This window comes from Mytilus californianus, unplaced genomic scaffold, assembly GCF_021869535.1.
Source record: "Mytilus californianus isolate M0D057914Y unplaced genomic scaffold, xbMytCali1.0.p SCAF_8, whole genome shotgun sequence".
NCBI lineage: Eukaryota > Metazoa > Mollusca > Bivalvia > Mytilida > Mytilidae > Mytilus > Mytilus californianus.
This window is the reverse complement of record NW_026262734.1, coordinates 15,757,661-15,783,843: the sequence shown is the minus strand read 5'-3', so window position 1 is coordinate 15,783,843 and position 26,183 is coordinate 15,757,661. Positions and strand designations below refer to the sequence as shown.

At 31.6% G+C, this 26,183-nt stretch overlaps 1 protein-coding gene across 2 annotated transcripts in view; it reads left to right on the top strand.

Annotated features, from left to right (window-relative positions):
* LOC127711053 (carbonic anhydrase 6-like) overlaps nt 1–25,305 on the top strand; it is a 45,457-nt gene extending 20,152 nt beyond the window's left edge. Inside the window, exons 3-11 of one of the 2 annotated variants that reach the window (XM_052217008.1) lie at nt 2,827–2,877; nt 5,411–5,587; nt 6,317–6,462; nt 7,122–7,214; nt 8,576–8,642; nt 13,911–14,068; nt 15,963–16,996; nt 17,335–17,345; nt 24,167–25,305. In XM_052217008.1, coding sequence (XP_052072968.1) covers nt 2,827–2,877; nt 5,411–5,587; nt 6,317–6,462; nt 7,122–7,214; nt 8,576–8,642; nt 13,911–14,068; nt 15,963–16,996; nt 17,335–17,345; nt 24,167–24,198 — 1,769 coding nt within the window. In that variant the 3' untranslated portion in view covers nt 24,199–25,305. Of the gene's footprint in view, nt 1–2,826; nt 2,878–5,410; nt 5,588–6,316; nt 6,463–7,121; nt 7,215–8,575; nt 8,643–13,910; nt 14,069–15,962; nt 16,997–17,334; nt 17,346–17,462; nt 17,482–24,166 lie in introns of both variants that reach the window. The other variant, XM_052217009.1, reaches the window with a different exon arrangement.
* Nucleotides 25,306–26,183: the final 878 nt, after the last annotated feature.

Here is a 26,183-nt window from a genome sequence, read left to right as displayed (position 1 = left end):
TCATTGGACATGGGGTTGTCAACTGAAACCAAAGTTTTTGACCTTGACCTTTGACCTAGGAAGTTGTACATAAATTATGACACACCCTCTGGTGTTGGTTTAAATACATGTCTAGTATAAATTTTGAAATAATAACGGTTCTCAATATATAGAGCGGACACGATCTTTACCATAGGACATGGGGTTGTCAACTAAAACCAAAGTTTTTAACCTTGACCTTTGACCTAGGAAGTTGTACATACATTATGACACACCCTCTGGTGTTGGTTAATATATATGTCAAGTATAAACTTTGAAATCATAAAGGTTTTCTAGATATAGAGCGGACACAATTTGTTACGGACGGACGGACAGACGGACGGGTAGACTGATCACTATAGGGCGTCCGCCACTTGGCGGGGCCCTAATTATAGAATACTGTACGACCTTCAACAGTGAGAAACCACATATCGTGAAGTCAGCTTCTAGTATAGAAGGCCCGACATAATAAATGTGAATTATACAATACAATTTACTAAAAACAAATATGACAGACATGAACCAACAACAACCACTGAATTACAGGCACCTGACTTGAGGCATGCCCATAAAGGATATGGTTGGATTAAACATGTTTGTGAGTGCTCAACTCTCCCCTAACATGTGACAGTGGAGTACAACACACATGTAGGAACAAACTGTAAAAATCAGTTTCAAATGGATTAACTCATTAAATAGGTCCGAAGCACAAATAAACCAACTTACATAAAAAAAATAGACACAAAGCACCGATATAAGGGTACTCGCAATTACTGTTACAGTACACATACAGAAATGTGTTTGGAAGATTGATTACAAATTCGAAAATTTACTTTTATAAGATTACTGAGATTGAGTAACAAAACGTGCATCTTTTTTGTCATGCGTTCGAAATTGGGTAAGGTGAACTATTTGTTCTCTTCTTCTTTTCTAAAATTAAAGTATTAACTCCCGCGTAGTTAGAAAGGATTAAAAGGAGATAGATCGTTGACACTTCATTACTGTGAACCAGGGTATCCTCCTAACAGGGAATTGAGTTTTATAATTAGGATTTTAGAGTATTCATTATTTGGAGAATATCATGATATGATTACCATTTGTACAGTGTTTTGTGATTTAATGTGGATTACAGGTTAAATAAAGGTATCCTCGATTTCCTAAATTAGAGGTGAAGAACATAATCAGATACATATACACGCATACAGCATATATTTGTAGAATTACCTTCATTAGGTCACTCGAGACCAATCAGAACATTTGCTTGAAAACATGCATAGCATTTCCCGTACTTTCATACTATATCCTCCTCTATACAAAAAAAAATGCTCCTATTCAATATGGCTGTAATAACCGTGAAGTGGCCTATTAGCACAACTACATACTTAAATTGACTTGTAATTCACAGACAGAATGCATTATCAAATTCGTGCCAGTACCGAAATGAGTATTGGGAACAGGCTATTGACTTTGTTTTTTAAGCTGCGTTTTACAATATTGTTTTCATTCCCCGTGTTATATTTCGTCACTGTGCAAAATAGCATTTCATTTGCATCTACATATTAGATATCCGATCCACACCATTGCATTGTCTTCCACTTATTTCGTTTTTAAGTAACTCAAAAAAGTTCTAACTTCATCGCATTGGTGTGATATTATATATCAAGGTAAATGTTCGTTAAGCCAAACTTTTTACAATGTTTAACTCAAAATTTTGGAATTTAAATAGTCCTTGTAAAATATATAAATATTATCTAATATATTCATTTTCAGACAGTTTACAGACTTTTTCATTTTTGTTTTAATCTTAAGAAAAGATTTGCATGTGCGCGTTTCTGATTTTATTTGACTTTCATTTGCCACACTTTTGTCAGAGTTTTTGTGAATTATTATCAACTGTCAGAATAATTTTCATTTGCCACACTTTTGTCAGAGTTTTTGTGAATTATTATCAACTGTCAGAATAATTTGACTTAGCTTATTTTGTTATAATTTTGGTTAATGAATATCAAACTTACTTCAATAGAAAAAACTCCATCAGCCAATTATCTTCGACAGCCAGAAATGTATAAATGCTTTCATTTGCAGTAATATAATCACAACATGCTGTGTGTGCCTGTCGCAAGTCAGGAGCCTGTAAGTCAGTGGTATTCGTTTGTTGCTGTATGTTATTTTTGTTTTCGTTTAAAGTTTTGTACATAAATCAGGCCGTTAGTTTTCTCGTTTGAGTTGTTTTACATTTGTCATTTCTTGACCTTTTATATCTTACTATGCGGTATGGGTTTTGCTCATTGTTGAAGACCGTACGGTGACCTATAGTTGTTATCTTCTATGTCATTTTGGTCTCTTGAGGAGAGTTGTCTCATTGGCAATTATACCACATCTTCTTATTTTTATATCATCATTAAGCAGACCATATCTCTTATGTGTTCATCTTCTTATTACATGACAAAACATTCAAAACATTCTAAAAGATAAAAACAAATGGGACCTTCCCAAAGTTGAAAATGGTTAAAAAGTATTTTCAAACTCGTCTTTCGTTATTGTTTTATTATATAATTATAAGTTATATCACTCTGTACATGAATTTGATTGAGAACTATTTGATTTATGACTTGATTTTAACTAGAAATGAGTTGACATCATCAAACACAACTTCCGTTCATGCATATTTCATAAAATTTATCTTATAAAAAAATTTACACGACAAAGATGCACGGTATGAAATATTTCTTATGGCAATAAAGCGTTTTTTACGTAAGTGTAGTAACTATGAAACTAAGCATAAAACATTGATTTTGATTATTTCAGAAACAGGAAAGGACCAAACTGGGCATCACTGGAGCTATTTCGGTGATTCTGGTAGGTTTTAATTTTACTGTTTGATACTTTAAATGCAATTATTATTTCTTCCTAAAATTTTGGTCAAAGAACTCTCGAAACCAGCTCATCTTCGTTCTTATATGATATAGATCAATAGACTCGCTGCAAAATTGGGAAAAAAGATCTGATTATAAAATTCTCTTCTTAAGGAATATGTACAAAAACAAATCCAATATGTTGCCTTAAATTCAAAAACGTCATAAAGTATTGTGAATATTTAACATGACATCCTTCAGATGTTAATTGTACATTGGTTTATTAAGTAGCCGTAATCATATCTTCGCGTTTTGTCTTACTTATTTATATACATTCCATATACAAAACTGCAAAAATAACGTCCTTTTCAGATCTTATCGTTAATATTAAGATATGAGCTGAGGCCTCAAAATATTTTGGTGGAAAATAACTTATCTGAAGATGGTAAAAAGAAAGAAATATCTTTTGGTATAACACCTTGGTTTCCATTTTATTTGACAAAAACTGTGTGTAAGATGGACATTCAATGTTAAATTTGTCAATTTCGAATGTTTAAGGCATCAAAGTGACGTAACAAATGATATTTCTTTACTAGGGTGCCCAGATTATATTGATCTTTTTAGTTAATTATAATCATAAAATGAATTCATTTTCAAAGGCTTAAAGATTTTAACTATCTTTTTAACTCCAGGGACCAAATATTACCTCTTGTCATACTTTCATCTGTAGGTGTTTGATACAGGGACGTTCGTTTATAAATTCAATTGATGAATAACTAACAGATGTAATAGTTGTTAAAGCACGACCAGATGTCATTTCGAGCGCGTTAACATAGATATTTTGCCCAACCCCTGTTTTCTAATACATTTCAATTAAGTAGTTTATTTTTATTTAAAAAATTGTTTTATAAACTAGATACGTACCATCATAGTTTTAGATAATAGTCCACTTGCAACTCATTTCAATCTGAAAAAGTTTAAAACACAAAATAAATCTACCCTTGACCACCTCAGTCACTGTGTGGCGCAAGTGTGTACTTACCCTTCATTTCTTCTTCAAACAAAAGCATAAATAAAGAATGAAGGATAAGTGGGTGGGACTTCTGATATATTATTGTAAGTATTTATAGTACAGAACCAAACTTTTGATACTGAAAATAATTTTTTTTTACAATGGTTACGTTACCATAATTTTAGATAACATAGTTAGCGTAACTTCAAATCTCTGCAGAAATATACTTCCTGCGCTGACAGAAAAAGCCCCTAGAGAAGATAGGAAGTCTTAATGGAGGGGTTTTGAGAGGTTTCGAGAATAAAATGTATTTTAAGACCTCCTGTAACAAGCTAATCAATTTTACAAAATGGAAGTTTATTTGAAAATGTTTGAAGAAGGAGCTCTTACAAGAACAGGAATTCCAGGTTACCGGAACCAGCTAATGCCAGAAGGAAAGTCAATTCAAACTTTTGTAAGAAAGTTGATTCGTAGCCATAAAAGATGAAACAGTCAAAAGTGAAACTGGAGACTTTTCTGTTGAAACACTAATACATGAATTGACATGTTAATTCCTGTAAATGTACTGTTTATAAAATGTTGAATTATCAAACCCGAATGAGACACAAGGCGTCTTTCAAGACCAAATCGTTTTATCAACCAATACAAAAAATCGTAATAATCAAAATCTAAACCTCTAGACAGATGAAAGAAGTAGATAGTCGTTATCCAGACACAACAAATGCGATAACTGTTATACATTATCTCGGAATGGGTACATACATTTGCACAAAACACAAACGATTGACCATGTTAGTCATAAACACAAAGACTTTGATCCACCTAAAGACGCAAATATTAAATACTTTTGAATACGTCGAGTAATTCAACATGTTAAGTGACAGTAAATATACAGCAAAAGATCATGTCAATGATATTTTATGTCACCACAAGAGTGCAGACAACTGGACTGATGATACCCGCAGGAACGAAACATCCACCAGCAATTGCATCGACCAAGTAGTTGTAAAAACGCATTAAAGATACCAATCTAATAATTGGAATTTTGGGTCCTCAATCCTCTTCATCTACATACTTTATTTGGCCCTTACATTTTTTTCTCATTCAAGCGTCACTGATGATTCTTTTGTAGATGAAACGCGCGTCAGGCGTACAAAAGTATCAGCCTGATATCTTTGGTGAGTTGTTTTCTTTTTGATACACCAGATGCACGTTTCATCTACTTGACTTATCAGTGGCGCTCTTATTAAAACAGTTAAAATACCAAATCAAAAATGAAGTGCGAAAGCACGATGTTGACTAGTTTAGAACAAGTTCCTATTTTAGTTTCTTCCATTTATATTCCTTATATTAGAAAGAATGCCCTTTTCCCTAGAAAAGACACATAAATGTTGAAATCAATGAGTTTATTCTTTGATTGGAAAGTGGTGAGACTGGAATAACATTTTGTTTATATATTCAAATATTTAATTTACAATATATTGCTATTTATTATATTAAAGAAAAATTGTTAAAACAATTTCAGGACCAAGTCATTGGTCGGATCACTACCCTCGTTGTAACGGACAAAGACAATCACCTGTTGATATTCGAACAGGTGATGTCGAGTTCGCATCTTGGTTGACAGAGCTACAGTTCTATGGATATGACAAGAACTTAGGTCAGGGAGAGCCTTGTACCATCAAGAATAATGGACATACAGGTACATGTATAAACTAATATTTGTTTTATATATATATATATATATATATATATATATATCTACCAGAAATACTTAAATTTGAAAACATATATCCTTTTTTATCCTTCAAACTACTACTTTACCACGAAAATACAGATGACCAATCAAACCGAAGCGATATACGAATAGTATACGTATATAGTCTCCTGGTATCCATTCTGTTAGAAGCAAACGATAACATTCAAATTCCTGTTAACGTCACAGTTCATTTTTATGTCCTCTTTGCAATCCGCTTAAAAGCAATGTCGCTTTCTTTAATTACGGAAATACTAACAAGTTTTCGTAAACTGAATGTAAATGTTACATTGCAGGATAAAACTAAATTGACGGAAAACATATATTGATTTTGCACTCGTTATGTGACAGGAAAAATGTATACTGTATATATATTAAGCGACATCCCAAATTTGATACTGTCAAATATATATGATGAAAATTTAAGATTTGAAAATCGAGGTTTTGGTTATTTGATCAACATTACTTCAGGGAAATATTGTTTGTCTGTATATCTTATTATTATTAATAACTTGATATAGTATTCCATGTTTTACAAGTAATAATCTTGGACTTCACATGAACTTATCTCCAAATTTTCTAAATTAATTTAAGCAGTAAAATTCTTCACAGTGGTGTTATATTTGTGCTCCAATGTAAACAATTAAAAGACGAATACGTTAATTTATATTTAAGCAAGTATGGCTATCACACACAGTCTTAAGTTACGTGGAGCACATCTGAATGGCGATTATCAGCTAGCGGAAATGCATCTCCACTGGGGTTTTAACAACAGCAGAGGGTCAGAACACGCATTGAATGGGAAGAAATATCCTGCAGAGGTATGGAAACGAACATAAATATTATGAATTTATAATTTGCAAAAATATATATATTGTAAGAGAAGGGATTTTGGAATGATGCACACAAGACAATAATCCAGTGTAATACTATGAAATCACAAGTATATGAAAAGAACCGTGTTTTATTCATAGTTTTAAATCATATATCAAGTTAATAAATATACAATAGGTTATCAACACATATTAATGAAAATAACACTACAACACTACAATGCACAAAATAATTAATCTAGTCAATTTGAATATAATTGCGTGTATCGCTTTACATTGATGACCATGGGGAGAACTACTGTTGTACTTTTTTTAAACCCAAAATATCGTAAAATGAAATTGGATACCCTGCATTTAGCATACTTTTCAATAACATGTGGCCAAATCGCTGAAAGACCCCCCTCCTAAATTATTGAAAACTATCATTCTGCATCAACAATAATATATTAGTGTAAATAAGATACACCTGATCAGGCTAACACTCTCATATGTATATCTAATACTTTTCTCGGGTATTTCTATCCCTTATCTTTCCTTTGTTTGATATGATTCATGTCAAGAGTGTCTTTTTATTGTTCCTTTGAAATCTATAGTTAAACATACAATGAAAGCGATATCTATTATTATCATAAAATATATCATTCCAGATCCACTTCGTTCATTATTCAACAAGATATGGTAATTTGTCAGAAGCTATGAAAATGCCTGATGGACTTGCAGTAATAGGGGTTTTTGTTGAGGTAAGAGGAGGTATAAATATGCTGGTTGTAAATTCAACATTTAGTTGAAAGCAAAAGATGAAGCTGCACAAAACTACAATGTATGTGATGTATGTTTACACAGTTTTGGATCCCAATTATTGTCACATTAACCTAGTTATGTCTGTTTTGGTTGCTCATTCAATTTTGTCAATATAACAGAACTATAAACAACTGTTATACAAGTGGAAGGTTTATCTAGCTATAAAGCAAGGTTTAACCCACCATTTTCTTCGAAACATTCCTGTACCAAGTCAGGAATATGACAGTTGTTTTTCAATTGTTCCGTTGATTGATAACGTTTGATTTTGTCAGTTCTTATGGAATTCCCCTTTTTGAATTTGAAATAGAGTAATTTTGTTATACCTATTTTACACGAAACAAATCATTATGGCAAAAATCATTTTATCTTACATTGATTCACTAAATATTTTATTTTGTATTCAGTTTTGGTACACAAAGTTTGATCAAATATAAAACTAACATGGTTTGGTATTTTAAAAAACAAATTGACTTTCAACACTCAATATCTCTTTGCTGTCTGAAACATTTGTTTCCCTCTTTCTAAAATTTAAAGTTCACGTCCGATTGTTTCATGTACTATGTATTAAGCTATCGAGCATTTATGTTTACAAAACATTGTTTAAAATTAAAACTTAAATTATCGCTTAGAAATAAACACTAAATATTACTCAGAAACATCATATCCCTACATTTCAATGTTTATAACGCTGAAAGTTATGTTACTTTGAACTTGATAAACGGTTATATTTTTTTAAACCAATGGGTCGCTTCTAGAACTGGTGAATGTTTCGTCTCCGATGGTATCAATACAAAGTAATCAGTGCTCCTCAGCTGACATAAGATATCATCCATGCGGTCATTTTTCTGTAATTTTTTTCTTCATGAAATAATAAAACCAGAAAAACGCTAAGGGTTTTCTACCCCATAGCTTAGATAGCCAAATTTGGCAAACCTTTTTAACAGGGATATGCCAAAATTGTTAAGTTTTCCAATGCCAACATAGGAGTTAAAGACACAACTATCAGGCCATTGGATTAGTCCATCTTTCTTTTAAGAACCATTCCTACTGTTTGTATTCTGAAACGGTGTAAAATAGTATTTCCAAACATCCATTGATACATATATCAGAACATAAACAGTTAAAGTCTAGATTTATTCATTTATTTTCAAATGGATGAATTCAAGTTGATAAGTGAACGAAGCTAAGTTTGGCGGATTGAAAAGCTTATTTTAGTACTTTGTACTTTGTACGCAAAAAAAAGTTTTGATATTAAGATGGTATTATACATTTTAGCTCTCATTATTGATTATAATTGCAGTTAGTACCAGAGGATACTTATGCCTTTGAACGGTTAGCAAATGGAATTGACAGTATCCTAGAATATGGTATGTAATTTGCCGTTGGTCAGATCTAAAATATGATTGTCTTAAAACAGTTACTCGATTACTAATGCACTTACCAGTACGTTATATCAATTCGTTATGAATTGTATTACTATAAGTATTGTTTCACCTAACCCCTTTTCTTCGACAAAAATATAAAATCTATTAAAACAAATAGGTTTTCAACTATTTTTTTAATACCGTAGTAGAAATGTGCTTTTTAAGTTTCTTTCAAGTGTCTTCATTTACTTTTATTATATTTCATTATAATAATTAGACAAGCAGTACTCGTAAATCAGTTTTTTTGTTTTTTGTTTCCGTATTTAAATAGCTTCAGGTGTTTGTACATTCGTCATTTACAATTATTAAGAGTTCACTACAATAATACATATCGCGTTTGATAGTGAACGGAAAGCTAAAATAGATTTTTTTATATACCAGGATAGTTGCATTTTATCATTAGTGACTGTATTGAAGAATCATCTCGCATGCGATTCCCGTGGCTTGTCTGTTTATCACCTTTAGATCGGATACATTCACCAAACCGCTATTGTATTATGTTTGACCACCAGATTTGAAATATAACGTCTCAAAATATGCGTAAAACGGCAGATGACACTGGTGGAGCACAGATCTTTTTCTCTTTCCGTTTTTTTGGTCTGGTCGTGTTGCTCAATCCTATTTTCTCTGTGGGATATTTATTTGTCTGCTTGTCTTTTTTTATGACAATATTTAATGCTTTTCGTCATTTTAATTTGCCCTTGTTATATTTCCCTTCTGGTTCTACATGAATATTCTAATGGATGTCGGTATGTTACTTTTTCATATTTAGTAAGTTGTGGTCTTTAAAATTTAAAATGTTACCAATATATTAATAGATCAAAGAAAGTACTGGATATAGTTACTGTTCAATTGTAATATCAGGTGGACGTCAGTGCTATAGATTAAACAAGAAGAGTGGTATATACAGTTTATACTAAAAATATAAATTAGTTTTTTTTTAATCAAGAGATAAGTTGATTATAGTTCCCTCTCAATGTTTAACATGTTTTAAGACTACCTATTTACAAACAGAACCACCTCAATTTATTCACGCGTACAGATAGATTTTATTTTGAATAATTAATTTTTCAATGCGCTTATACACCATTTTAAAATTTAATGACTAAACCTCCAAATCTTTGATAAGAAAATGAGGAGTAAACAGTGTCGATCTTAATTGAGAAGTTTTTGTAAAGTTGAAAACATATATTGTATAAGTCAACGACCAGCCAACCTGAACTTTCGACCGTCTTGTGCAAATATTTATGAAAACTACTAACAGATAAATAAAAAAACATTGTGAATATTGTTTGGGGAAAACAATACATACTGAAGGTCAACGAATTCACGATAAAGTTTCCGACTATAATGTTTTGTCGTGTGCAAATAAATATGCATCAAAAGCGATGTGAATATATTTGTGAGTAAATGTGAATATAGTATATAACCATGACTAACTCATTGTACCAGTCTTTATCCAAAGTATGCAATTGCCTCTTATAATTGCTCGTCCCCTGACAAAAATGTCTTCAAATCTCTGATAAAACACTTGATTTTAATTTATTTCTCTCTCATTTGTCAAGCTCATAAGCGCGTTTGTATGTAACGCAGTAAATAATGACGTAACTGTCAGACACAAAGTCATGGAATAAAAGTTCATTTATAATATTAGTTCTAGAATGTTCTGAAATAATTTGCACTGAAAAACATATGTGATTACTTGTGACTAATAGCATAAAGGGTATAGAATATGTATTCCAAAAGTAACATATTTTTGCAACAAATATCATAGCATTGTTTATAACAAAGTTTCCAGTGAGAACTTCTGTTAGGTTGAGCAAATATATATGTTGAAATAACAACCCATTTTGATCTTGGTTCAAAATTACGATTAAATATAATTTTTCATAAGGTATTCGTGTTCATTGTTTAAGTTACAACAGTTACAATGAGATGTTCAGAGCAGGCCAAAATATTAAAAAAATGCCTGGTCTTGTTTCGACTGTTTGGAAACAAAACCATGTCGTAAAACAATTGTTTAGGTATATGTCTGTGTATTCCATGGAAGTAAAATTTGCTTTAATCTTAAATGAATAAGGTGATAAGTTGTTGTAATTTATAATGTCTATAGGTACTTTATTCTTTCATATAAAATTAACTGTAACGAATCTTTGTATCTGTGCTAATTACGAACAATGCACAACATTTGAATATAGTAATTTTTGCAATTTTTGTTCCCCAATACTTTCAGTTTTTAGTTTCCCTTTCATATCATGCTATCTTTAGTTCCTGGTGGTTTTGCTTCTAGAACTACGGAGAAAGGTTAACCTTCGGTCAAATCTACAAAACTGTTAATGTAGACGTCAATAGAGATCTTCAGTAACTAATAAAAAGAAAAAACCTCATACAAACAAAGTTCAAAATATAAATAATTTTATTTTACAAAGAGTAATTAAACAAAAATGTATATATAACCCACTTCATGGACGCGTAAACAGTGATGGTATTGGTTAAAGATGAGAATGTTATCGACCGGTAGAGAGGGACGGAAACTGTTTGATGATTGAACTTTTCACCAGACTATATCTACACAATAATTATCAGTTATGAAGTGATGGGCGAGCCTTGTCCTTTAATTGAACTTATTAATTTTTTATACATGAGTTTTTCTGACATTATAAACAAACTCATGTATGATAATGACAACTAAATTGAAAGGTTGGTTTATTGGTTGTCTATATTAAGTAACCACATATCAATTGAAAAAAGGATTGCCTCAGATGTATTACGCATACACATTTTTTATCATTCAAGTAACTTAAACCATTAACTAGTTCGTATATAACAGTTAATTAAGTATATGACGAATATATGGTATCCCAATTTTGAAGAAGCAGAGTAATTAAGCTTGAAAATTATTGCCTGGAATTTTTAGTTTTCACGAAATAACCTTATCAGAAACTAAATGGTCAATTGAAACAAAATTCGGTACTGACATAAAAATACGGATATTGTTTGATTGACGTTTGCTCTGATTCCTTGCCCGTATTTGACTATACTTTAGCTCCTTTTTTGTGTGATCATCTATTCAACGTCTGAATAAGAACATTAATCGTCGAAAGCACATCTGGTGTAGTAAAATTGGTATCGTTAATGTTATTGAAATACTAATTAATATGAATTGGCTGTTCTTTTAGAACTGTTCAATGTTCCAGCGAGCTAGTCGTTATAACTCTCTCTCTCTCTCTCTCTCTCTCTCTCTCTCTCTCATAAAAAATACAAAATAATTGTTAAAAGAGACAAAATATATATCAGATTCTATATATACAAGTCTAAATTGAAAACAACGTTCAAACCTATGATTCTATATATATATATTATATTATGAATGAGTAAAAGAAAGTATTCGATATAGTCAATAAGACAATACCCACACAACACAAGAAAATAAAACTTCTTCAGCTTAAAACAATACTATTTAACAAAAGACAAGTTTCTGCACCATAAAAAAATGAAAACAACACGTTAGATAATTCCATGCGTCGAAGCGCTTTACTGGATTTACCTTCATCAGGAACGCTCAAAGCCGAATATTTGAAAGCCGAGGATGTATAAGTACCGAAACAGTTGAAGAGCTTTATGACAAAAAATACCTTAAAAATAGCCAAATCAATCTAAGGTCAACTTTGCCTGAGGGAGTTGAAACCTAAGTTTCTTTATAGTTTCAAAATTTATAAACGGGCAATTTTAGACAGGTATAATGCTGAAGAGGATAACATGATAACAGAAAAGTTAAACAGTAAAGCATACCACAACAGTAAAACAATAACCATTTCAAAGAAAATCTCAGTATTCACATACCGGTATAATATTGTGGGTTTTTTTAAGAATAGAAAAACATATAAAATATATGCTTCAAATCAAGTACCTTTTTGATTGAAATATAATTATGTTTGTTCACTGAAAATATGATTTATTCCTGTTTTCATATTGTTAACATGTGATATGTTATCACAGAATTTGTTTTCATTTTGGTAAATTTGCTTACAAAAACAGTCGTAAATACAAAAAGGACAATATAATCTTTCAGTTGAAGCGGAACCGACAACACCAAGTCAAAAAACACGAAAATACAAATAACAGTCTACAAAAACTTACGTAGAAAAACTTAGGAATGGGAATCACGAAACCCACCAGAAACAACGGGGCTGACGAGAGTGTCGGTTACAAAAGATAGGGTTTCAATTTTCTCATTATAAACTTTCTATTTTATTTCTCGGTTTGAGTGATACACCAGGGCTTTCGCTTCCTTTTATTCTAACTTATTATTTTTCATGATTTCCATAATAAATAGTTGCAGCTTTAAAGGAGGTTTTTACACCAAGGATTGTTAATGATAAGGTTTGGATGATTTTTTTGAAAAGTTCAACAGACAAAATACTGATATAATTGACCGTTAAGGAATATTTGTGTCACATATCCATGTTAATCTTTTCTCTTGTCGCAGCCACAATTCTGTCCTCATTTTCGTTTTGATGACAACATTCAATGCGATTATTCGACAAGTATGTTTTTACTTTTGGCCATGGTCTTGTCTGTCTTTCTTTAACATATGATTTAAGATGGTGTCTTGGTATCTTCTTCCTTTGATATATTAGTTATAAAATAGAAATCATGCGCCAAAATTAATCATTTAATATCTGCAATTTCAAGTATATTTCATACAGCACGTAAATAGTGTAATAAAACTCATGTATGATACCAGGATTAAAATTTTGTACGCCGGACGCGCGTTTCGTCTCCAAAGACTCACCAGTGACGCTCGAATAAAAAAAAATCAATAAGGCCAAATTAAATACAAAGTTGAAGAGAATTGCAGACCCAAAATTCCAAAGGTTTGACATATAAAGCTACGATAAAAGCACAATCTTGTACAATGTCAAAGTTATTTAAATAAAAAGAATTTTGAAATATTGAAATATTGGTATTAAAGTTCGAAATGAATGCCATTATTTTAAGTGTGCTCAACATTCACAGAAATAATTATATACAAATGGCATATATACCTTAAAGTAAATCATTCAATAAAATACAAAATTTCCGTTAATTCCTTGACGATTCCACAACAATTAGAAATCATCATGAAAGCCAGCCTTCAAATTCAGAAGGGCACAGACGTCTAACTTTGTAACAACAACAACAAACGACTTATATATTTATGTTTTATAGGTAAAAAGGCGAACGTTTCCAATGTAAGGATGCTTGACTTTTTACCACAACGGAAGAATGCATTTTATCACTACAGAGGAAGTCTTACTACTCCACCGTGTTACGAAAGTGTTATGTGGTTTGTAATGGCTGACACTATTCCTATGTCTGAACGACAGGTAAATAAAATAAATCTATGTACATATACAAGTCATTGCCGTAATTAGTATAGATTTTTTTAGTTTTTTCCTTTACATCATAAACGCAAAAACACAGCACTGGTCTTCATAAAAAAACACAGCACTGGTCTTCATAAAAAAACACAGCACTGGTCTTCATAAAAAACACAGCACTGGTCTTCATAAAAAACATTGGTTATTACCACATTATTAACACATCAGAACTTAACGCGTGATCGAACAACACAATATTTCACGCGTATGCGAAGTGCTTGCGTGAATTATCATTGTTGTTCGGTCAAGAGTTAATAACTTTTTTTAGATATTTGAATTGTTGTATCAGTTATTTTTTTACTACATTAGCTTTACATGTAATTAAATATATAATGAAATGATCTATCTTTTTCTTCCTGTTTTCACTTTGTTTTGATGCACCATTAATAACACCGTCTTGACAACACCTTTTGTGTCATTCTAGGTAACTTGTTATTAGGTCTTAAAACCATGTCAATAGACTATTTAACATGGGTTAATTTGCCTATTTATTGTACGAGGCTATATTCTCCATAATGCATACCCATTTGATATTAAACGATTGTAAATCATTATCATAACGCGGGCGTTAACTTGATTAAAGGCAATGAAGCGTAAACTTTAGGTCATGATTAATTACCTTTTTGGGAATGCTTTTATTTCCAGATACACATCCTTGCACGTATAAATCGTATTCATTCAACACTGACTTTCAAATATTCCTTCCGAACGTTCCTGATGGAGGTGAATCAAGATCAGCTCTTCGGAGGAACGAAATTTATGAACAATATTTTTTTTTTTTTTTTTTTTCATTTGTACCAAACTATACGATTGTAGGTCACTCGGGATATTAGGGAAAAAACGTTAATCATAATGTGAAATTTAAAAGATGTGTTAAAACAACAGAACCACCGAAATGTATTGGTGTCTCACAATGCATATGGACATCAAACAATATTGCTTTACGTTTGATATTTTCCTAGGAATTTGAAATGGCTATGGATGCATATGGTGTAAATGGCATATGGCTTTGAAAATCTCCGATCTTTTTATTCAAACCTTGTCTAGATTCGGGACGATTAACAGCGTGACACAAGATGTAGACACTTTACCATGTACAATATGTAGATTTCTTTCCTGATATCATTGTTTTGTTAGTTTGAAAGTCTTATTGAACACAACAACACATGTTCATCAAAAGCAAATATCATGATGTCATGTAATGGCTTTATAAGGGACTTCCCGTTTTGAATTTTCCTTGGAGTTCGGTACTTTTGTTATTTTGTGAGTTTTTTCAACAAACGATTATTTTGTGTTCTTTTTGGGTTTTTTCAACTTTTGAGTTTTTTAATGTTCCCTTGGTATCTCCTGTTTAGTTTTTTTACATTTCCTCAAAGAAAGATTATGAAACTTCATCTGTTAATAGAGAAATAATGGGTCATTTTAATTAAAAGTATCTTTTTGGAGGGTAGTCTGAAAACAAGTTGCAGAATCCTGCCTCTTTTTTACATTTCCTCAAAGAAAGATTATGAAACTTCATCTGTAAATAGAGAAATAATGGGTCATTTTAATCAAAAGTATCTTTTTGGGGGGGAAGTCTGAAAACAAGTTGCAGAAACCTTCCATAAACCTACAAGTAATGTTTTCATCTAGGGAACTTTGATCTTTAATTGTTTTCTATCTTAATTCTTATAATTTTGTGAGGTCGGTAAAGTAACTTCGTACAAAACACAAGACAAGTATTCTTCACATTTCTGTTTTTAAAAAATGTCCAAAACTGTCTTGGTTTTGTAACAAATGTATAAAAGTTCTGGTGCACAATGTTAACCCATTTATTTTAGTTTTATTTTGTTTATTAAAGCTTGATAGGTTTAGACATCTGCAAGAGAAAGTACACGAACATGTTGCTGCTACGGGAAAAGCCCACTCTGTTTCAAGTCGAGTGTTTAAATCGGACCCAGTCTATATAAGGGAAAATTGTAGGCCACTACAGCCATTGAATGGCCGAAAAGTCTACAGCAACATAATGTCATTACAACGCCCACAACTACGTGATTTTGAGCTTCCGTCGGTCAAAGTTAGTCCGATAAGACATAATTATTTACCACAGGGTTCAAATAGAATGTCGTCTAATAACCATGCCAATTCTGGAACAGATTACATATTTCGTGGATTGTCACCGAGTTCAAACAACCATCAAAGGCAAAGTTCATTCAATGGGGTAATATCAAATGGGAACAGTCTGCTCATTGGTAATATCAAGTCAAATAATATCAATGGTGCCCTTTATCAACATTTACGACCGGACCAGCAATATCCTAGACAAAGCGGTCCCGTGAATAAAATTAACACAGGACATGCCTTCAGCAATGGCAACAGTGAACGTATGCATGTTTTCAAAACCCCCGACACAGCTTCGGTTCTTTCCGATCGTCGGAATGCAGGGAAGTCAGGGAAGTCAGGCCCATTGTTGGACTATATATTCACACAGATGAATGGACTCACTAAACCGAACACTCAAAATCAAAGACACTATCACGCAAATGATCATCCAGGGATAGCACAGCCTAAAGACAGGATATTTGCTGGACTTTCTGATTTTCTAGCAAATCCGGTGCAATCCAGGGTTTTGTCAAATCCTGTTGTAAATAACAACTATATACAATCATCTAGTAATGGTAATTTCAACAACAATAATCCAAATAATTTCAACCAACAGAAGCTAATATCAAACAAATATGGAAACCATTTGCAGAAGCATATTGGTCAAACTTATAATAACCATCACAACGTTCATCCAAGTCTCGCTTCTTATCCCATACCTAGGTCGCAGAATTACCAAAGACCCGGAAATTATGTACCAGCTAAAATGTATCCGGACTACCATCAATCAAGGTAAAACAAAATATTAACACAGTTGAAGCATATAAGTGTCATATATATAAAACTAGTAATACTGCAAAGGAGAATTCGAATTATTTGTATACATATGCCTATGTATTTATATACTTCTATAATGCATGACATATACAAATTATGTTATGAATAATTTAACATTTTCATTAAGCATACACAAATAAACCTATTTTTATTTTATTATATTATCTTGAATAATAATGTCTGAAAAACGAAGCAATTTTATATCATAATTCGTTGTATTGCCTTGATGAAATACATTTTTAGCAGAAACATCAAAATCGTTCCCTTTGAAACTAAATATATATTCTTTTCAGAAGTGGAAATTGTAAGCAGATCTTAATTTCTCGTTGGTTAACTTTAGTAGCCTGTTGCACTAGCACTAGCATTCACAAATTAGATTTTAGCATAGATCTTTATTCACAATTTGTTACATGACTTGTAGAGCCATAAAAACAAAACAGGTAATTGCGTAGCACATCACTGCTTTATACAATGTCGCTAAGCAAGGAAAAAATCAATATGTGTAGCTTGTAAATACTTTGCTTTTTGCATTGCAGTGTTAGACATCATGGTTCATGTCAAATGAAAAATCTCCAATAGCACCACACACCACAAAAGTTTGCCATACGGTCATTCTAATGATTATTTATACAGGTCAAGACTCCCATTTTCTCTAAATTGCTGGTACTTACTTATCCATCAAATACATGACTTGCCTGTGTTTAACTTATACAGAATTTTACTTTAAATTAAGAAATGCATGCAGTCAGTTTTTATGTAAGCATACGTATGTGGTAATTGTTTACACTGGGTTTTTATATTGAAGTCTTGGAGAAATTGTGTGTTTATTGGAAACTTTGAAACTTATAGAGTGAATACCTTGACATTGAAACACATTTCAAAAGGTTTTAACTTTAGAAAAAATACTGCATTTTGGAAAATCTAACTAAACAAAGTAAATAACTTGGCACTGAAATGCAACATCTCATTGGCTTCTGAACTAACTGAGCGTTAATTCTTTAAGGCAATAAGCATTCTTTTAAATCGAAATGTTTTAGATTATGTGTACAACCCGTACTTGAGATTCAAAAAGATTAATCTTATCTTACGTGTTTGTGTAAACTTGATGTGAGATGTCAAGTATCAATTATAGGGAAGAATGCTTGATCTTATCTTACGTGTTTGTGTAAACTTGATGTGAGATGTCAAATATCAATTATAGGGAAGAATGCTTGATCTTATCTTACGCGTTTGTGTAAACTTGATGTGAGATGTCAAATATCAATTATAGGGATGAATGCTTGATCTTATCTTACGTGTTTGTGTAAACTTGATGTGAGATGCCAAGTATCAATTATAGGGAAGAATGCTTGATCTTATCTTACGTGTTTGTGTAAACTTGATGTGAGATGTCAAGTATCAATTATAGGGAAGAATGGAAAGAAAGAAGTGTTTTCTATGACGATTTTTTTTTAACATGTACATGCATCACAGATAGTATGAGGCGAAACCAAGGTAACGATGTAAATGACTGCTTGTAAAGTATTTGAAGATAACCAATTATATCAGTATATCTACCAAGTTTTTTTTTATCAGGAAGTTGACATTATTCAACAAAACTTTTCAGGAATAATTATAGAAATTCTTTAACCTTACTAGCAATACTGATAATTTCAGCTCAGTTATCTAGCTCTAAAGTGTTTAGGGTGAAACTGCACAGTTTTGAGAAAAGAAATTCTGTCATTTACAAAACAATGATCAGTGTATAATGAAGTGCTGGTCTATTACTTTAACACTATCTAGTCATATAATTTTAATACGATACAGAACCCGAATAATTCATACCGTCACCGTAAGCGATCTCTCGCAATAGAGAGTTAATGTAGCCATTGTAGGTGGCACGGTAGTATTTCCTGGCTCACAGGGATAATGATACCCATTTTGGAATTTTCCCCACTTTCTAACACTACCCAAAATTCTACATACACAGTTAACTGAAGTACTTTCAGTATAGTATTCAGAAATTAATTTGAATATGTATAATGCCCGTTTACTTATTTTGCTATCTTCATTAACCTAAGGCCAGTGCTTTTAGGTCTTTTATCGTGCAGTGAATACAAGATATAAAAAAATTCTCAAAAATTCGTTTTTACCTGTATGTAAAATTATTTCATATTTTTCCACACCTGATTCAGTTTGGGAAAGCATGTTCAGTAGATACTGTATTTTTTGTCCAATCACACTGTTCAGATACATTAAGTTAAGTAGGGTACACAAAAGAGCAACCTAAATTCCGAATGTAAATACTACCGTGCCACCTTAAGATCGAAATCTTCGGATAGCACGATACACAGGTAAATATTCGGTTGCTTATTTTTAATTCATGAACTTTTTCTTTGACTCATCTAAATATTCATTAAACTGTATATAATGCATGCATACTTTATGTAAAATAACATGATATCATGAAAATATTCTAAACATGGATTTATAGCAAATTTTCCATGAATTCTCTTTACCTTCCTCTTTTGAGCAGTATATAGCACTGAAAAACAACTTAAAAAGTTCGATATGAAAATAAATATTCTTTTTATTTCTTAAATTTTATTAGTAAGATCATTTTTATTCTTTTATTTTTGTCTACATATTATCATACTTTTAACTTGCACATTTATCACTTTTCCCCCGTTTTTGCAACTTTATGCACAACTAGTTCATAGATTTATTCTATTTGATGATTTATTTAACCACTCTTAAAAATCAAATGTATTGTTTCTCTTTCCTGATTTAGTCATGCTCCTTTTGCATGGCTTTGACAATGACATTGCTTTCACTCGATTTCTCTTTTTGTTATCGAAAGGTATAGATTAGAGAGTCGGGGGCCAGTAACAAGAAACTTCTCTTGAAGTTCTCGTAAGTCATGGTTTACGATAGCACAAAGAGTGCGCTAAGAATCATTTAAGAGTGTAACCAGAACCATTCTTTCCTCGCCCTTTTCTTTCTCTTAACGTTTTAAGAATACCCTTATGGCGGTCTTATTTTAAGCACACTTACTAACTTTTCGTCCTGTCAATCAACAGTTTCATTCTTTGATTTAGTCATTGCCAAATAAAAATCTCTCGTGCGTTTTGAGGTAATAAGATTTTTTGCTTACATAGTCTAGTAATGACGATAATAAAATTAACAACGTGTGAAATTTAAGAGAAAAAAGAATATGATGGCTCAGTGCAAAAGACCACGAAAACCGAATTTTAAAACAAGAGGAATCGGAAATTAGACTATATCCTGAATTGAACCGATAGTTCTTGATAATTTTTCATAAAATCAAGAGGATTTAAGCGGTCACGGAATAAAGGTCTTGTCAAGCGATCTTGATTTCTTCGCATGTTATTCGTCATATGTAAAACAAGGGCCATTTGCATTCAAAGATTAGTTTATGGGTGGGTAGAGCCACACTAATATTAAAACGTGTTAAGTAAGAATCGTGTTACGATCGTAAATAATTAAGTTAATGCAAAGAGTTCTTACTAATGGACATAAAAATTAAGATGTTTTAGAGTTACTATAATTAATAAGACTATGATAAGGAGTGCAAAGAATCCCCGTAAATCCGTAAGAAATTCGAATATGTTAAGGGCTGTCAATCCTTCTAAGGATGATAAAAGATTGCTTCTTGTTACACTCTTAGTCACTAGGACAGTCTTAAGGTGATCTTAAGTGCTGAGAGAGCGTCTTGTTACCGGCACCATATATGTAGCATTATCTTATTGCATGCTTTTTGCATTTTGGGTATGAGTAATTTCAATATTATATGCATGTAATGCAACGAAGACAAATCAATTATTTTGGGTGAAAAATTACCAATTACAATCATGATCATGTTTATGTTTCACTTAACACATTACGCTGCATGTGTCACACATAACATTTTTAACGCTTCATGAAAATCGTGTGCACTCCTCAAGGGTATAGGATTGCTGGTTAGATCCACGACCAAAAACAACGTAGCATATTAAACAAACAGAATAAAAAAAAATGGTACAAAGTCGAAAGATATCTTCGAGAAAAAGTTACAAGTTGATCTACAGACTTATATGGTCTGAGCTAGTACGTTAAAGATTCGTTTCATAATGTTGGTCATGTAAAACCTTATCCAAGTTACCAGACTTATTATGTGTTAGGCCAGACGCGAGTTTCGTCAGTGGCGCTCAAATCAAAACAGTTTGTAGGTCAAATCAAACACAAATACTGTTTTAGTTCTGAAACATTGGCTTTAAAATATTCGGCTTTGAGCGTTCCTGATGAAGGTGAATTATGGCAAGCCGTTCCCGTCAAAACTATGTTTAAACCATTTTTTCGAAAAAATTACACACTGAGAATTAAAAAAATCACACTGAGAATTAAAAAAATCACACTGAGATTTAAGAACCTAAAATAACACTCTGAGGAATCGAAGTTACACACTGAGATTTAAAAAAATGAAAAACACACACTGAGAATTTAAAATTGCACACTGAGATTTTAAAAAGACACACTGAGATGAAATAAATTGAAAAACACACACTGAGAATTGTTAATTACACGATGAGATTTCAAAAATACACACTGAGATTAATATTCAAATTACTAATGAATATTCATGAGATGAATAAATCAACAGATTAATATCTTGGTCTCCCGAACTCTCGTCATTATAATGAAATACGGTTCCTACAACCAACATTCGTAATAAATTTCAAGACTTAACAACTTTTTTTGCTAACTCATATAAACTGTTTAAGCATGGTTCCTTTTCAAAAGTCTTTCAACTGTTACCCTGATTTCGCAAGGTAATCTTTATATTTTTGTTACGTTTTTATGCTATAATAGGCACTTGGGGAAAAAAATGACTGCATTGTTTGTACTTTTGCAGATTGTTCCAATGTTTTCTTATAATTTTAATAAAGTTTTTTACCATTTGGTTATATTTTGTTACTGAGAGTAAGTGGGTATTTTTCTTGTTCTATTGGTCTTTGATAACGTAGTTTTTCTATACGTTGTATTTTTAATGTTTTTTATGAAACAGTTAGCGCCAAATTGAAGGACTAACGAGTTCTGTCCCCTATTTGTTTTAAGCTTGTAATAGATTCAGAGTAAGTATGCTAATTAGATTTGTGCGCATAAAAAGTGCGCACACTGAATATCAGTGTGTAATTTAAATTCTCGGTGTGTAATTTCAAATTCTCAGTGTGTGTTTTTCAGTTTATTTCATCTCAGTGTGTCTTTTTGAAAATCTCATTGTGTAATTTTCAATTCTCAGTGTGTGTTTTTCATTTTTTTTTAATCTGAGTGCGTTTTTATGAAATCTCAGTGTGTAATTTTTAATTCATAGTGTGCGTTTTTAGGTTTTTTAATCTCAGTGTTTTTTTTTTTTAATTCTCAGTGTGTAAATTTTTCGAAAAATTGTTTAAACATAGTTTTGATGAGAACGGCTTGCCATAGTAAATCCAGAAAAGCGCTTACGATTCCTGACATTTATAAAGTGTTTGTATTCATTATTTATTTTTAAGACATTTAAACTGAGAATTTTGCTGGAAATCGTATGCTCCTTATTATATTTGATGAATCATCCAAAAAAAGTAAAAACGGAAAGACGTTTTTTCGTCGCCATGATATTGGTGGTTTTTCATGGCCATAGCATATAGACCCTCTGTATGCTACCTTTATGGCATCCTAATAAAGAACATCAAAGATTCGAAGCGTTTTTGAAATGAGTGAATCAAAACAGAAGACTTTTCTGGACTGCTACTTTGGACAAAATCATTGGTTCGTACATACTCAAATTTGACTATATACAATTTGGACATATCCATCCTTTGTACTATTTTGCTTGGTGAACACCTCTACAGACTGATATGTTCAGAATTGAATTATAATGTATGCTCACCAGCCGAAATATATGAACCAACAGGGCTTAACTGAGTAGTATCTCGAGATTTTCAGATAAGTCATGAGATATATACGGAAATGTAGTCAACTGATGAATCTATATGATATATTACCGATTGGTTTTGTTTGTTGGGGTTCGTGTGGCTCCGTTTTTAGTTTTCTATGTATTTTTATAGTGTTGTTTGTCGTTTTCGTTTGTTTTTTTGGGTTTTTTTTTTTTTGCCATGGCATTGTCAGTTAGTTTTCGACTTATGCGTTTGATAATCCCTTTGGTATCATTCTTTTAACGAAGTCTTAATTGTCAGTATCAACAACATTGCCACGTAGACATAGTTTACACGAGAGATTGTAAATGATATAGAGTAGTATTCAATTTAAGGTATTGAAAAATGTTCATTGACTTGGTTAACACTGAAGACACTTTATTATTGGATTATTTTATTTGAGTATGCTCGAGAACAAAGATATGAAACTGGAAAAACAAAACAAAAATATAAGTGTTGCTAAAGTCTGCATATAAAGTATTGGGGTGGAGTTGACAACGGTTCAGTTCTAGATTATGAACTGTAAACTTACGGCAATATTTATTATGAACTATTTTTTGGACTGTACCTGAACTAATGAAATTGAATGCTTCGTGCTAATAGCAAAGACTGTGCTTACTTTGTCGACACAATGGTGCTTAGTATGATGATATCTGTTTATCTTCGTCGTGTCGTTTTCAATACTTATACAGATGAATAACAATTGCTATTAAAGAAATGAATGAAGCAAAGTATTAACTCAGTTGCTTTGGAATGGAAAGCAGTTTCTAATCAAATTGTATAGAATGCAATCTTTTATTGGCATATATGTTTATCAATCTATATTTTCATTATAAATTAAAAATCAAGTGAGTAAGTATTTTTTTCAATTTCAGTTCAAACTTAAGGTTAAAGTTAAGGTAAACAAAACCGGGTTTAATCCACCATTTTCTACATAAGGAAATGTCTGTACCAAGTCAGGAACATGACAGTTGTTTTCCATTCGTTTCATGTGTTTGAGCTTTTGATTTTGCCATTTGATAAGGGAATTTCCGTTTAAAATTTTCCTTGGAGTTCGGTATTTTTGTTAATTTACTTTTTAAGACTATCTTAGTTACAACTTGAACATATACAAAGTACTGCATAAACATTTTAAACCAAAAAGTATGCTAACCAATTTTTATCTTTTTTACAGCTTTGACAGTTTTTGGATATGGCCTTTCCTGATCAACCATACTATAAAAAGATGTGCTAAGATAATAGAAGATATTAACACAAAGAAAGATATAGCACCAGAAACTATCAAAATGTTTGATTGTTTTGGACGTAAATGTGATTTAATTGAATATGTTATGTATCTTGTGTATCTACTCTTGTTTCCTTATAGGTAAGGTTAAGAAATATTTTTAGAAAGCTTAAACAATATTATGTTTTGAGATTGAAACTGGATAAATTGAGATATATCAGTTCGGAAACAGAATTTAGTACAAATAAATCAATGTTCGGTTGGGATCAATTCGCAATTGAGTTTAACTGCAGCTGCATTTGAGATTTGGTGTAGTTGAAGTTATATTAGTTTGAAGATGAGATTGAATGAGAGATCGGACTGTGTGAAATTATTATGAATCAGTTTTGAATCGCAGTTAACTGGGAAATGTCATGTTGGAAACTCGTTAAATGGGATCTATCACATAGGCATTGTATGTCAATGAAAATTATCGGGTTTGGATAAAATTTAACATGAATGCACCAGTTTCAGATTGAGTATTACTGAAATAAAACCGTTTGGAATTTAGATAAATCCGGATTTATAAATTATAAATTAGGGTTATGTAGACTATATGCTTGGGGATGGGTTTAAACTAAGATTTATATCTTTAAAATTTTAATTATCTGAAATATGTGTCCTTTTAAGTTTGGTTTTCGCGCATATCAATTGTTTAAATCTGTTGTATGTGAGCTTTTTGTGTAGGAAAATGGTACTTATGTGGTGAAACAAATATGTTGTAATACATTTTAATGTCCTGATGATACAAATATAAAGTTTGACATTTTAAAGGTTCGGAGTACAAAATAATGTTCTCTTCTTTTCAATTAAATTTGACAAGTTTCATTAGTTTTTTAATTTTCTTATTTAAATATCAATTCTTCATAAGATCACCGCTTAATTTCAATTTTGTTAAAAAATAAGAAATTATTCATTTTTTCTTTTTCTTTTTTTTTTTTTTTTTTTTGAAGGGATTGGGGGGCTTTGAAATGTTTACTTATGTCATCAGTTATAATTTGACAGAATGTATTTGGTTAATTAATTTGGAATAAACTTTAGAAGAAATGTGTTGTGGCTTGCATGTTACTTATATGATTTATTTCAGTATCATCATACTAATTGTTAGCCCATTTCGTAGGATTTCCCCTTTTCTAGAAAACATTTCGTAGGATTCCCTTTTCTAGAAAACAGATGACAATTTCCATACACACAAACAGTGAAAAGGTTGCTAATATACATTTATAAAAATAAGAAGATTTGGTATGATTGCCAATGAGACAACTTTCCACAAGAGGCCAAATGACACAGACTATAGGTCACTGTACGGTCTTCAACAATGAGTAAAACCCATACCGCAAAGACAGCTATAAATCCGAAATGACAGATGTAAAACAATTCAAACGAGAAAATTAACGGCTTGATTTTTTATGTACAAAATAATGAACGAAAAACAAATATGATATACAGCAACAAACGATAACCAATGAATTACAGGCTCCTGACTTGAGATAGGCACATATAGAATGGGGGTTAAACTAGTTTGTTGGCACCAACCCCCACCCTCGTAACCTGGGTCAGTGGTGTAACGGCACAACATATAAAGAACAAACTATGCAAAAACGAAAAAAAATATGAGAAACAGCTTTAAATGTCATTTAATGACAACAACTATAAAGACTCGACTAACAATTTCCACCCTGTTGATATATCATCAGATGCTGACTTTTCTTTAACTTCTATAGTTTTGGCCAAATATGAAAAATGCATACAAGGTTGTAAACAGATCTTTTGTTATACTGGTACGATAAGTCAATATCTACTTACATTGTAATAGTATGTATATTGTACAATAAGTCAATATTTACTTACATTGTAATAGTATGTATATTTTACAAAGACAATTCGTCAGTTCGTGAAATGATTGATTGATTGATTGTTGGTGTTT